The 12,020-nt window shown below is 34.3% G+C and overlaps 1 protein-coding gene and 1 long non-coding RNA gene across 5 annotated transcripts; one reads left to right on the top strand and one right to left on the bottom strand.

The window, feature by feature from the left end:
- The first annotated feature begins 443 nt into the window (after nt 1-443).
- LOC107842534 (phosphatidylinositol/phosphatidylcholine transfer protein SFH9) lies at nt 444-9,078 on the top strand. 4 transcript variants are annotated; one of them, XM_016686438.2, is made up of 17 exons: nt 444-780; nt 1,015-1,100; nt 1,195-1,492; nt 3,212-3,311; nt 4,062-4,328; nt 4,413-4,490; nt 4,582-4,683; nt 4,765-4,814; nt 4,915-5,014; nt 5,106-5,198; nt 5,285-5,377; nt 6,591-6,678; nt 7,309-7,679; nt 7,781-7,855; nt 7,935-8,113; nt 8,201-8,389; nt 8,508-9,078. In XM_016686438.2, exons 2-15 carry the CDS (start codon nt 1,094-1,096, stop codon nt 7,983-7,985), a joined length of 1,773 nt encoding a protein of 590 aa, XP_016541924.2. In that variant the 5' UTR covers nt 444-780; nt 1,015-1,093; the 3' UTR covers nt 7,986-8,113; nt 8,201-8,389; nt 8,508-9,078. The 4 variants fall into 4 exon arrangements, with proteins under 4 accessions (XP_016541924.2, XP_016541925.2, XP_016541923.2 ...); XM_016686439.2 differs by lacking the exon at nt 8,508-9,078 and having other exon boundaries at nt 4,062-4,316; nt 8,201-8,478; XM_016686437.2 differs by lacking the exon at nt 8,508-9,078 and having other exon boundaries at nt 8,201-8,478.
- On the bottom strand, nt 871-3,212 carry LOC124887331. Its single transcript, XR_007044842.1, has 2 exons — nt 2,548-3,212; nt 871-2,516 (listed from the first exon to the last, which is right to left on the bottom strand). It is a non-coding gene; the product is annotated as an uncharacterized LOC124887331 (long non-coding RNA).
- Nucleotides 9,079-12,020: the final 2,942 nt, after the last annotated feature.

Raw genomic sequence — 12,020 nt, 5'->3', positions numbered from 1 at the left:
TAGGGGGAAATCGTGGATATGTCATTGTTTAATATTATTATATTCTTTTTTATTTTTTTGAAGTATGATTTTTTTTAAAATGTAACTGTTCAATCTGCAGTTCATATAGAGGTAGTTAATGTGTAGATGTAGATAGATTTTTTATTTTAATTATATTTTTTTAATATTTAAATTAAATTTTTATAGTGTTGACACATGTCATTTTTGCCTCTCTCATATTAGATAGAGATTGATTCCAATTCCCCACCTGCTAGTATGCCCCCGCTGCCCATTTAATTCCCCAGTCTTTAATGAGAGGAACATAAAAAATCCTAGTGAGAGAAAAGAGTCCCCCTCTTCTCGTAAAAGGAAAGTAATGGACGCTTTCAAGAGATTCGTACTTTGCCATAATATAGAGAGAAATATTTATATAGAGGAGAGTAAACCGAAAGCAAAGTTAGCTTTAATTACGCCTGTTTCTAGTATATATACTGCCTTGTTAAAAAAAAATAATTTATTTATTTTTTTAATTTCTTTTTAATAATTTCTTTTTAATATTTTAATTTTAACTTTTCACTCACATATTTAAATCACAAAATTAATAAATATTTTAATACACTTAACATAATTTAATTTAAGATCACAAGTTTAGAAGTATTTTTTTATTTAAAATTTTATGCCAAGTACATGATTTTTTTGAAACAGAGAATATAAACACGTACACTGTATAGAAGCAAGCCTAGAGAGAGAATTCAATTGATCGATCATCTACATTCCGTGTGTGTGAGGCATCTCCGTTAGGTATACACATAAAATAGCTGAATTGCTTGTTAAACATCTAAAAAAAACGTTGAATTCTATTCTCTTGCCTTCTCGATCTTCTTCTTTTCATTATTTGTGTCCCAACCGTTAATGGAGTTTCTCTTTTGATTATTTCAAACGGAACGATTTCTCGTACGACGTTGGTCGACGATCTGAAATTTTCGCGTTAATGTTACCGTTTCATTACTGATTTTATGATTTTGATTTGTGGAGGTTCACGATATAATTTCAAAATTGAAGAACTGGATTGCTTTGCGCAATATCACGGTGTAATTAGGATTTGAGAAGCACAATGCCAGGTATTTTGTGGCAAATTTGGATTCAGCTGCACATAGTTCTAAGTTTACTTTTAACGAGTTCTAGAACTGAATCGATTCCTTTTGTTTTTTTAAGAAATTGTTGGAGTTCACGATCACGAAAGAACAAAAAGATATTATTTTGAGGCATCTGAGGACGAGAAGAGAAGAACTCGAATCAGATCTTTGAAGAAAAAGGCAATGAACGCTTCCACAAAGCTAACGCATTCGCTCAAAAGACGTAGTAAACGAGTCGCTCATTGCCGATTTGCTTCCATTTCAACTGAAGATTTTCGAGACGAGAAGGAAGAGGAGGCAGTGAATTCATTTCGCCAGGCCTTGTTGGAGAAGGATCTCCTTCCAGCTCGTCATGATGATTATCATACTATGTTGAGGTAACTTGCAGTTCTGCTGAAAATGCTAACCCTACTTTATTCTCTCTCTCTGTTGCATAAAAGAAAAATCAAACATCAACAAGACAAATTCTCTTGGTGGTGCGTCTGCAAGGATCATGCTTTCCATAAAGCTCCGCGGATGAATCCAGTTGGGGCAATAGTCACTAGCCTTGCTTTGCTGTTGCCTTCGTAGTAGGTGTACTTTTGTAACCCGAATTGTTCATATTAATCTACAGTACACATGTTTGGGGAGGGGATCGTAGATATATTGCTAAGGAAGATCTGAAATGCAGCTGCACAGAAAGCTTGGGAAGATTCATGAAACTTTTATATTAGCTAAATTCATGTTCATTGAGCCTCCAATGCCCTGGGAGAATTGGATGATCTTGGGGATTGATTGGATGTCACCGGTCCCTAATCCCTATACCTTTTTTGGCAACTTGATCCGAGCTTAATCTTCCTGAAAGTATATTTAGAGTTTTAAGGAAAATAAATACCTTAATAAGTTTTAGTTGATTCCAACGTCTGAAGGGTCATTTCTCTTGAGAAAGGAAGACAATAAAGCGCTTAATAACAAGAATTAGGCTGTTTCTCTTATTTTCTTTTGACTGCCGATAGAAATTTAAGGAAGAAGAATTATCCACTGCCGTTGAGGTAACAGAAAAAACGGGGACTGTTTTTTTTAAATTACTGTTGTAAAAGCATGACCTCTCTTCCCTAGAATGTCAGATAAGATGGTGGAAGGATCTTGAATTTGGGCAACAGAAACCTTTTAATGAGCTTTACCTCCATTTATAAGATTGTTTCCAGGAATGAGCATATTACTTCAGATATCACAGGCTTGTATCTATTTAAGGAACACATATGCTTGACCTTAGTTGTTTCCTTGTCTATCCGTTTACTAACAGAATTCATCTTTTGATTATCCAAATCCTTGTAGAGGCTATATATAACTTTGGATCATGTACCTGCAATGATTTCACATAACCTTCCTGATATATTTCATGTAGCTTGTGAATACCACCTAGCTGTTTTGAGGATTAGAAATAGACCACCTAGCTGTTTTGAGGATTAGAAATAGACTTCTTTGAGATTTTTGGACTAATAAAGACTCTTTCCAGGGGTTTCTTTTCTAAACTCAAGCATAAGGCAGTAATCATGGAAAACCAATAGTTAATTTTTTTCCAAAACTCTTGCATCCATCTTAACAAAGTCTAAAGAGTTTGGCAAGATTGATGCTGAGCTTAGTTTTTCATTTTTTCATTTTTTTATTTTTGGTGGAATCCCACCAGTTACCAATAGGAGGTTTCATGGTGGCCACTGCTTTGAGACCATAAATTTTGGTGCAGGCCTATTCTTTATTAAGCAATGTGAAAGTTGAATTTTGAAACTTATAAACAACGAAAAAAGAAATATATCTCAATTTATTCTCATGGCAGCATATTTTCTTTGACAACAAACAGTAGTGCTCCAGATTTTCTATCCTCTGGAAGTGCCTCTGCATAATTCTTTCTCCTCTTGTTCACCAAATCTTATTTCTCTAAAAATTGTTCTTCAGATGTATATGCTTAATTTCTTCTCTACTCTTAACAATAGTTTGAAAAATAGATGTTTTTCAGTAAGAGTGATTTTCTTTTTCATGCACGGTAAGACAATGTGATTCAGTTTCCCTAGTAACACTGCTTCGTTTTCCATGTTGAGAGCATCTTTCCATTTCAGATTCCTAAAAGCAAGGAAATTTGACCTTGATAAGGCCAAGCTAATGTGGTCTGAAATGCTTAACTGGAGAAAAGAACAAGGAGTAGACACGATTATACAGGTAGAGTTCTGTAGCACACATTGCTGTATTTTGCTTTTGCTAGAAAACAGTAGGTTTTGTTGCTATGTACACTCAAATGATGATGGTTGGTATAATTGTTACCAAAGCTCCCTGTTAAAGCTTTTTCTGGATATCTTTTATAGCTTAGTTTTTCAAAATGATTCAAGTAACTGTTTGGCATCTTTAGAATGATAGCAACTTGTTGAAGGAGCCAATGTACCAAAGTGCTTCAATTTTTAGTGCTTCTTTGTATGTAGTGGTTGAAAACCATCAAATCTCTATGCAGCATAGAAATTTTATTAGATGATCCTTCTCGTTCTTGTTTTTAGTGTATTTATTCCTTTCCCGCCTTTTACCCAAAGTGGCTGAGGAAATTTTCTGGGGCTATGACATTGTTATGATTTGATTTCGACAATTGATGTTAAACTGGAATTTTTTTGTTCACCTTTAAGGCCTTAGAGCCAAATGCTATTCATATTTGTTTCTTCACAAAAAAGGGTACTTCCATCATTCTTGCTAATACATGTAAAATTTGTCGAACAATAGTGGGGTTGTCCCTCTTCTATCATTCCCTATCTTACTATTTCTTGAATGAATTAGAACAATCTTTTGTTTAGAATCCTAAGGACTGAAGTCTTATGCAGTATCAGATATATTTTTCTATGCTCTCTCCCTCTTTGCATCTTCTTTTGGCACATATTTTTGTCTTTTAGATGTCTAAATTCTGATGTTAACTCTGGAAATTTGTAGGATTTTGCCTATGAGGAATATGAGAAAGTTCAGCGTTATTACCCTCATGGTTACCATGGTGTAGACAGAGGGGGACGACCCGTCTATATTGAAAGACTTGGCAAGATTGAACCTACTAAACTTATGAATGTCACTACAATAGAAAGGTTCTTAAAGTATCACATCCAAGGGTTTGAAAGGACTTTTGCTGAAAAATTTCCGGCATGTTCGATTGCTGCTAGGAGGCATATAGATTCTTCTACTACGATCTTGGATGTACAAGGACTGGTCGGAATTGAATTTTTTCATATTCAACCTAAACTTCATTAGTTTCCATATTTGATATGCAACATCTTTTCTATGATAATGTAGAATTGGAGGAGTTTTGGTAAGCTTGCCCATGATTTGGTCATGCGCATGCAAAAGATAGATGGTGACAACTACCCAGAGGTGCCTTAGTTTCTGTGTGGAAGATTAAATGATAAATTTTGTATTCCTTTCAATTATTTGATCCTTTGCTAATAACTTTCTTATTCTGCAGACATTGCACCAGATGTTTATTGTCAATGCTGGAAATGGATTCAGATTTCTGTGGAATACTGCAAAAGGATTTCTTGACCCAAGGACAACAGCAAAAATACACGTAAAGGAGCTTACATTATCTGCATGGTTGTCTTTAAGGGTTATGTGAAACTTACAGTGATTGCCTGTGTTCAATTAACAGGTATTAGGAAACAAATTCCAGAGCAACTTAGCAGAAGTCATAGACCCCAGGTATATGAATGGTTGCTAGAATGTCAGTTTCTATATTGCAAAAGTATGATAATTGAATACTGTGTCCATTCCTTCATTATGTACATTGTTTTATGATCAGCCAATTGCCAGATTTTCTTGGAGGAACCTGCTCATGCCCAAATCCAGATGGGTGTCTCAGGTCTGATAAAGGACCCTGGAATGATCCAGAGCTGATGAAGGTATCTTTGTCTGTAGAAATCATATTCAGGATTTCGTGTGATAGTCGGTTGTCAGAGATTTCTCATTTTTTCATGCCAAAAACTTTTGCAGCTGGTCCATACATTACATGGTGAAGCACTTTATCCCAGGGGAATTACAAGCTTCTCCGATAGTGATATCGAAATCAAACCGGTTTCTCCACAGGTATTATAGTGGCTTAGATGCAATATGTTCTGCCTTCCCAGTTATCTTAGAGGTGCAATATGTTTGAGACCATTATTTCTGTTCAGTTACTACGCAATGAGATTGCTTCTGCAGAACCTGAAGTGGATGTGGGGATCTTTGCTTACAGTATCATCCAATCAAAACAACTTTCTGACAAAGTGAGTAACAAGATTCTGTTTGTCCCTTTTATGTTTTACCAGCTTCCCAGCTTCTGATCTTTGTTTATGCCAGGTTGAGAACACATCTATGTTTGAGTTACCTCAATTTCTTAAGCCATTTCGTCATCATGCTATGTACATTGGTAATTTGGCAAGCGTGGTATTAACTTTCCTGTATTAGAGAAGGGGAAGGCAGTGACAAAACTGAAGAAACACTCTTTAGCAACAAAAATTTGCACAGAAGGATTATTGTTTAATCATGCACAAAATAGATCCCCTGCAAAGAAAGATATGACAGATGCATCTTCCTTGTGAATTTGTAAATATATTTTTGCATTCCCCTTGGAATGTAATTCCTCCACCCCCAATAAAAATTAACCAGTTTCTCTTTTGGTCTGTCCCAAATTTGACTGTTTCCCCTGAAAACAAAATTTTTGCCTCCCAAGAATTCAGCTCAATAAAAAATAATAGTGTACCTTCTTATCTTGTTTACTGATCATTTATGGGTTAACAACAACATACCCAATATATTCCCACAAAGTGGGATCTGGGGAGGGTAAATGTAAGTAGTCCATATCACTACCTCAGAGGTGATCATTTGTGGGAAATAAAAAGACTTGGTGTGACGTCTAACCAAATAACCATACCTCATTTTTTGATAAACTGAGAAATCTGATATTTCCAATTTCAAAATTCAGCGGGCTTGCTCCTCTAGTCTTCTCACTTAAATGCCAAACTTGGTTCTGGGCCAAGAATCAAATGAGTGACAAGAGTCTATTGCACATCCTGCGCTATTCTACTTTTCCTTTAACAAAAGCGCTTTTTCATTTTATAATCGTATTATTTAAATATTTTTCTGCCATGTTGAATATAATAATCTATTCTGACACTTTACTTTAACATGTACCTATCATCTGTTTACTTTAACTACTGCAAGGTGAAAGTAGTCACCATGGGATAGTGGGAGTATTTTCTTTCGTATTTTACTATACTCTATGCAGACATTATTTGACTGCAATAATTAGCCCTATGTGTTGGAGGTGGCTATAATCAAATTTGCAGAATCTGGTTCTCCAATGGTTGGTTATCAATTGTGATCGATAACACAATACAGAAACTTGTCTATAAATTTCCACCTCAAATTTGATATGCTCAATATTCTCTGATTCTCCAATGTATATATTTATTCATGTCTCGTGCTTGATTGCTTTAGGTACCAACTAGGAGATCTGTTTCATTTGGAAGCTTAGTTCAAGAAGATTATGGGCCTAAGCTTACAGCTGAAGATTTGAATTCTCCAAGTAAGAATTTTGATTTCTATGGCCAATCAGTGAGTTTCATGTTGTATTTATTCAACTGATCTTTCCTTTACCAGACTACATTTTTCTATTATTGCATGTTATCGGTAATTTCTCAAGTTTTACTTTGGACATGTTCCCTTGTTTCTGCAGCTTATTTCACGGCCACCATACTCTATCTTGATTCTAGTTCATCCCTGTGAACTGATTGTGTGTGTTATGAAATTCAACAAATCTGGCAACCTCCCGATCATTCAAATTCTATTAAAACTGAAATTCCATCCCTATGTGGGAATAATAGCTTGAGACCTTGCCCCAACCAGTTATCTTCCCAAAAGGATGTAGTTCACCCCATTTCCAACTCGCTAGTTGATTTATTGCTGAAAATTGGTCATAGAGTTCTGATAGCCTTCCAAACACCAACATGATAAGCAGTTCTGTTTCCCCAGCCTTCTCAAAATCTTCCTTGTGCATCGTTTCTCTTTCACTTTCAAGAGGAAAGGAGCTTTGTCTATACTGATTTGTTTGTTTGCCATTTTTTATGTGAGAAAACTTCTACAGGATTTTGCTTTGTTGTGAAAATAAGCATCACTATGGGATCCTACACTAATCATTTTATTCTCTTTGCAACAGATAGAGCTACTGTATCAGTACAAAGAAGGCCGCCTGAGAAATCAATCATTGGCCTGATGATTGATATGATGGTCAGATCACTTGCATGGATATGCTTCTTGTTTCATGGATGGGGTAGGTTGTTTGTGAAGAATAATGATACAAACAGATTGAGAAATGGACAGATATCATTAAGTCCTGCCGAGCAAAATGCTTCCCCAAAAAAGGAGGATCTCCTCCATCCATGTTGTCAGAGGTTGCAACATTTAGAGAAGACGGTGGCTGATCTGGTGAAGAAACCTACCAAAATTCCTCCAGAAAAAGAGCACATGCTGCTTGATTCAATGGACCGCATAAAGTTCATAGAGCAGGAGTTGCAGAGGACGAAGAAAGTAATTAATTGTCCATGCACTTTCCAGATACCTTTCATTTTTTTCCCGTAGTAGAGTTATTTAGTTATCATTGACATGTGGAATAAATTTTCTTGTTTTAGGCACTTCTTGCAACAGCATCACAACAAGTAGAGCTTGCTGAATCCTTGGAATCTTTGAAGGAGAACAAATTTAAAGTACGGTTTCTTCCATATGCCTTATTGAAACCTCTGCTCATGTTATAAAATGCAGATTACTGAGAATCAGTTATAACAGGTGACGAACTCATGTTGGCTGAGAGGCAGGCCTTCACCATACAAAACCTGATTTGGATGGGAACAGCATTGATGCTTAAATTGATCTGTAGATTTGTCAACAATTTGGATTCAACCCTAGTATATACTTGAGATGAAGTTTGCAGGGTAAAAGGACCATGCTGGAAATATACACAATGGGTAATGTCCATCAGTTTCCAGTTTCAGTGTCTAAATTTACCTTACCCATCTCCCTTTGACGTGTCATCTCTTTCCTGTTTCTTTCAGGTTATTGAGTTGGTGATCTAGTAAGCTTGCTAGAGTGTTGCACTCTACCTCAATTTTTTCTTTAGAGGCGGGAGTATGATGTTATAGTCTAATCACATTCATATTTGTACATAATTGATGTGCGAGCAACTTGTTCTGGACATCACTTACATATTTGCTGTACAGAACGACCAGGAATATAATGCATAGGTAACAAATTTTGTTGTCTCAGATTCTCAAATTTGTTATGAAATACTGCTCAGAAACTTCCGCTTGAACCAAAAAATAATGATTTGAAATTCGTGCTTGCTCTTCTTGAATGGGTCAGTTTCTTAATTTCCTTCGATATGCTGCTCTAGAGGGAAGTGGTACAGAGCGACTGATTTGGTACTTTCGGTTTTGAAGTGGCCAAGTAAATAGAAACAACCTATATGCGTGTGGAGGGAGTACCAACAATAAATTCCCAAAGATGGTAACTTGACTACAGTTAATTTTGCATGGATTTTGTATTCTTTGTGAAGCTCCCGATGGAATGTCCAAAGCATATCAGAAACTCCGTGGCTTGAGGGTTCTGCTGGAATAGGTAGCAAGTAGGGGTGTCAAATGGTTGGGTTTAGCTGATCAAGATGGTTGATTGACAAATGAGGAGTAATTAATCTGCCCATATGTTACATAGGTGAGATGCGTTATGTTAAGATGAGCTAAATAATGTTAGTCCCACCAAACAAAACTAATAGTAAAACTCTTTTCCTTATTATGACTCATAACGAGAATATCATGCCATATAGCTACTTAAGCACCTTTATTACAACACGAGGGGAATGTGTATGCTAGCACTAGCTCAATTTCATAAAAGTAAAAGTGTTAATATATTTTTGTCATACTGACAAATATCAAAAAAAAATATGCAGTCTGATTTTGGTTCAAATAAGTGCATAAATTTTTTATTAAATTCTATACTTTCAATCATTAAAGGTACCGTTGATTCTCTTCTTAGAGTAAAATGTTCAATTTATTATTTTTTAAATTTAATTTTATAGTATATTATTCTTCATTTTAAAAAAAAATTCTGTTATTTATATTCAAAACTAATTAAAATTTAAAGATTTAATTTTGGAATATCCTATACATTGAAACCTAGAGTTGTGGACCCAAATATGGTATTAGGAACTTTTTTCTTTCATGTACAATTCTCTAATATATGACAACTGCAAAATTCTGTGTCTATATTTAGTCACCCTACCGCATATAAATTTAAATTTAAAAAGTACATTTTTAATCAAAGCACATGACATAAATTTAAATGATTATTTGTATTTATGCTCTTGCTCTTTTTTTTATGCCATCTTAATTATAAAAAAATAAAATAAACATGCCATATATTTGTATCCTTTAAATGTTGATAACTTTTATTTATATATAATTGATATAAGTTATGTTGACCCCTCACGAAGGTAAAATCTATTAGCAGTTTATGCCAATCTAATAAATATGATTTTAATTTTTTTACTTAGTCCATATTGATTTGATACGGGTCCTAAAAAATATGTATTTGAAATTTATTTTACTAAATTAATTTTATTTATTAATTTTAAAAATATAAATTAGATATAATATTAGAAAAAGTAATAAAATTTTCTTAATTTGCTAAAATAAATAAGTAAAAGATGAGCCAAATGAAAAGAAATATAGAACATATTAGTTTTAAATTCTAATTCTAATTAATTAATGTAAATTATGTTTTTTTTTTTTTAAATTACTTAAACATTTCTTAGGGGTCGTTTGGTTTAGAAATTGTTATCCCGGGATAACTAATTATCCCGAGATAAAATAAAAAAAACACATTTTCCTTTGTTTGGTTGGAGGGATTAATCCAACCCGGGATAACTTATCCCACAGTCCCAGGATAACTTATCCCATATACATGGTGGGATAAGTTATCCCGGGTAATTCTGAAATAATTAATCCCGATATTAGTTATCCCTTAGTATTTGGATTTGGAAAAGTTCAATGGCCCCCACTACTTTTAATGACATTTTATTAGGGCATGATTTGTAATTTGATGGGAAAAGAATGCACATTTGATTAGAGCATGATTTGTAATTTGATGAAAAAGGATACATTTTTTCTTGAAAATGTTAAGAAGTTAAAAAAACAAAACATCAAAGATAATTCTATTTAAGCAACCTTACTTTGTAAAATATTTTAAAGATCACAATATCCTCAATCTTTTCTCCAATGACATTAAGCTGTCATGTCGAAGGCAACTCTTTTAATATATAGAATATATACGCATTTTTTGACACATTTACAAAAATAACTATATTGTGCATAGTAGCGAATTAGGAAAAGCATGGGCCTTTATCACATTCATAAATGTAGGTATAAAAAGGAAAAACTGATTGCCATATATCCCCCTCATTCAATTTCAAGGCATTTTTTTTCTATAATCAATTTCAAATCCGTGAATCACTCATTTGAAATTCATCATCGGGGTTTTAAACTGAAAGACACCAATGAAGTAACATTGTCGCGAGTTTTCTTCCATTACAACTCCACTGCAAAATCTTTAAGAATTTAAGTTTTGCACAGGACAAAATATTCTTCACTATTAGGTAAACTTGACTTGCTACGACAGATTATTCAATTTTTTATGTAAAAAGTTGGATAAACTGCAGCAGTAGATCAAGTTTACCTGATAGTGCAGAATTTTATATACCAATAATGCACAAAACTTAAACTCAATCTTCAATCTCTATGCCTACCGTCGCCGAAACATTGTCGTTTTTTGAAGCTTGTATCTTTGTCAATATCTCCCCAACCGATCATCTATATTTTGACCAAACACGAATCCAAAGTCCCCATCAGTTTAATTTCAAATTGAAAATCAAAGATGAAGAAGAATATATGGCATACAAAAGACATACACACCACATACGAAGACCTATTGTATGAAATTTTTTTGGAAGTTGTATTGAAGTGGCATGTTGTTTGTAATTGCATTATATTTATATGAAAGTTGTAAATAAGTTGAATATTGTATCATACATTTTTTTTGCTCGATTTGTTTTTTTGTATGAAGTTATATTTGTAGCAACACTCATGAATGTTTTGTGATTTCTGCGTATTTTCTTTAGTTTATTTCTTCTAGTAGCTTCAATATGGTATTTGTGGTATGCGGTAGTGGGTGGAACGATATCCGAAGTGGTTCGATTGGTTTTGGATGAGTTTTTCTTTTGGAAGATTAAAATTTTATACAGTTAGATCAAAGTCAATATTTGAGTAAGAGGAACTTGGAATGAAATTCTCATAGTTTTATTAAGCTCGAAATGTAATTTTTATTTAACGAGATAGTTGATTCAGATCTTGAGGCTTTAATATGTGATTCGAGTAATTGGTTGAAAATGAATAAATTAAGAGTTGACTTTGGTCAATATTTGGTCAAGATGATCCTAAATTGGTGTTTTAATGGTTCAACTGGTACGAAATGTAATTTTTAGGTAGGTTACATGTTTGGACTATTTTCATTAGGTTCCAAATAATTTACGAGGGTTGTTTCAAAGTTTGGATTGATTTTAGGACCGTTGGCTTATTGCTCATATCGAGTATAATCACATAAGCACCCTTTTCTGATCCTACAGGCCAGGTATTGCACATGCGAGGGCACCTCAACAAGAAAGGTTCCACTTTGACAGGAAGGGATAGGGTCAGAGTTGGTTGATTTGGTAAGGATCATCTGCATCGACATAGTCTCAGCTACGAGGAAATCTCATGCGTACGGACTCGCTCCTGTAGGATGCAAGTCATGTTTACAGAGCCACACGTGTTAAGTGGATTCCAT

This window comes from Capsicum annuum, chromosome 9 (genome assembly GCF_002878395.1).
Source record: "Capsicum annuum cultivar UCD-10X-F1 chromosome 9, UCD10Xv1.1, whole genome shotgun sequence".
Taxonomy (NCBI): Eukaryota; Viridiplantae; Streptophyta; class Magnoliopsida; order Solanales; family Solanaceae; genus Capsicum; species Capsicum annuum.
The sequence above is the reverse complement of the archived record's forward strand: the minus strand, read 5'-3'. Positions and strand labels throughout refer to the sequence as shown.

Coding starts and splice junctions, on each gene's coding strand:
- LOC107842534 (XM_016686438.2), top strand. Junction 4,491..4,581: donor ATGGTGACAACTACCCAGAG/GTGCCTTAGTTT, acceptor CTTATTCTGCAG/ACATTGCACCAGATGTTTAT. Junction 4,684..4,764: donor GGACAACAGCAAAAATACAC/GTAAAGGAGCTT, acceptor TTCAATTAACAG/GTATTAGGAAACAAATTCCA.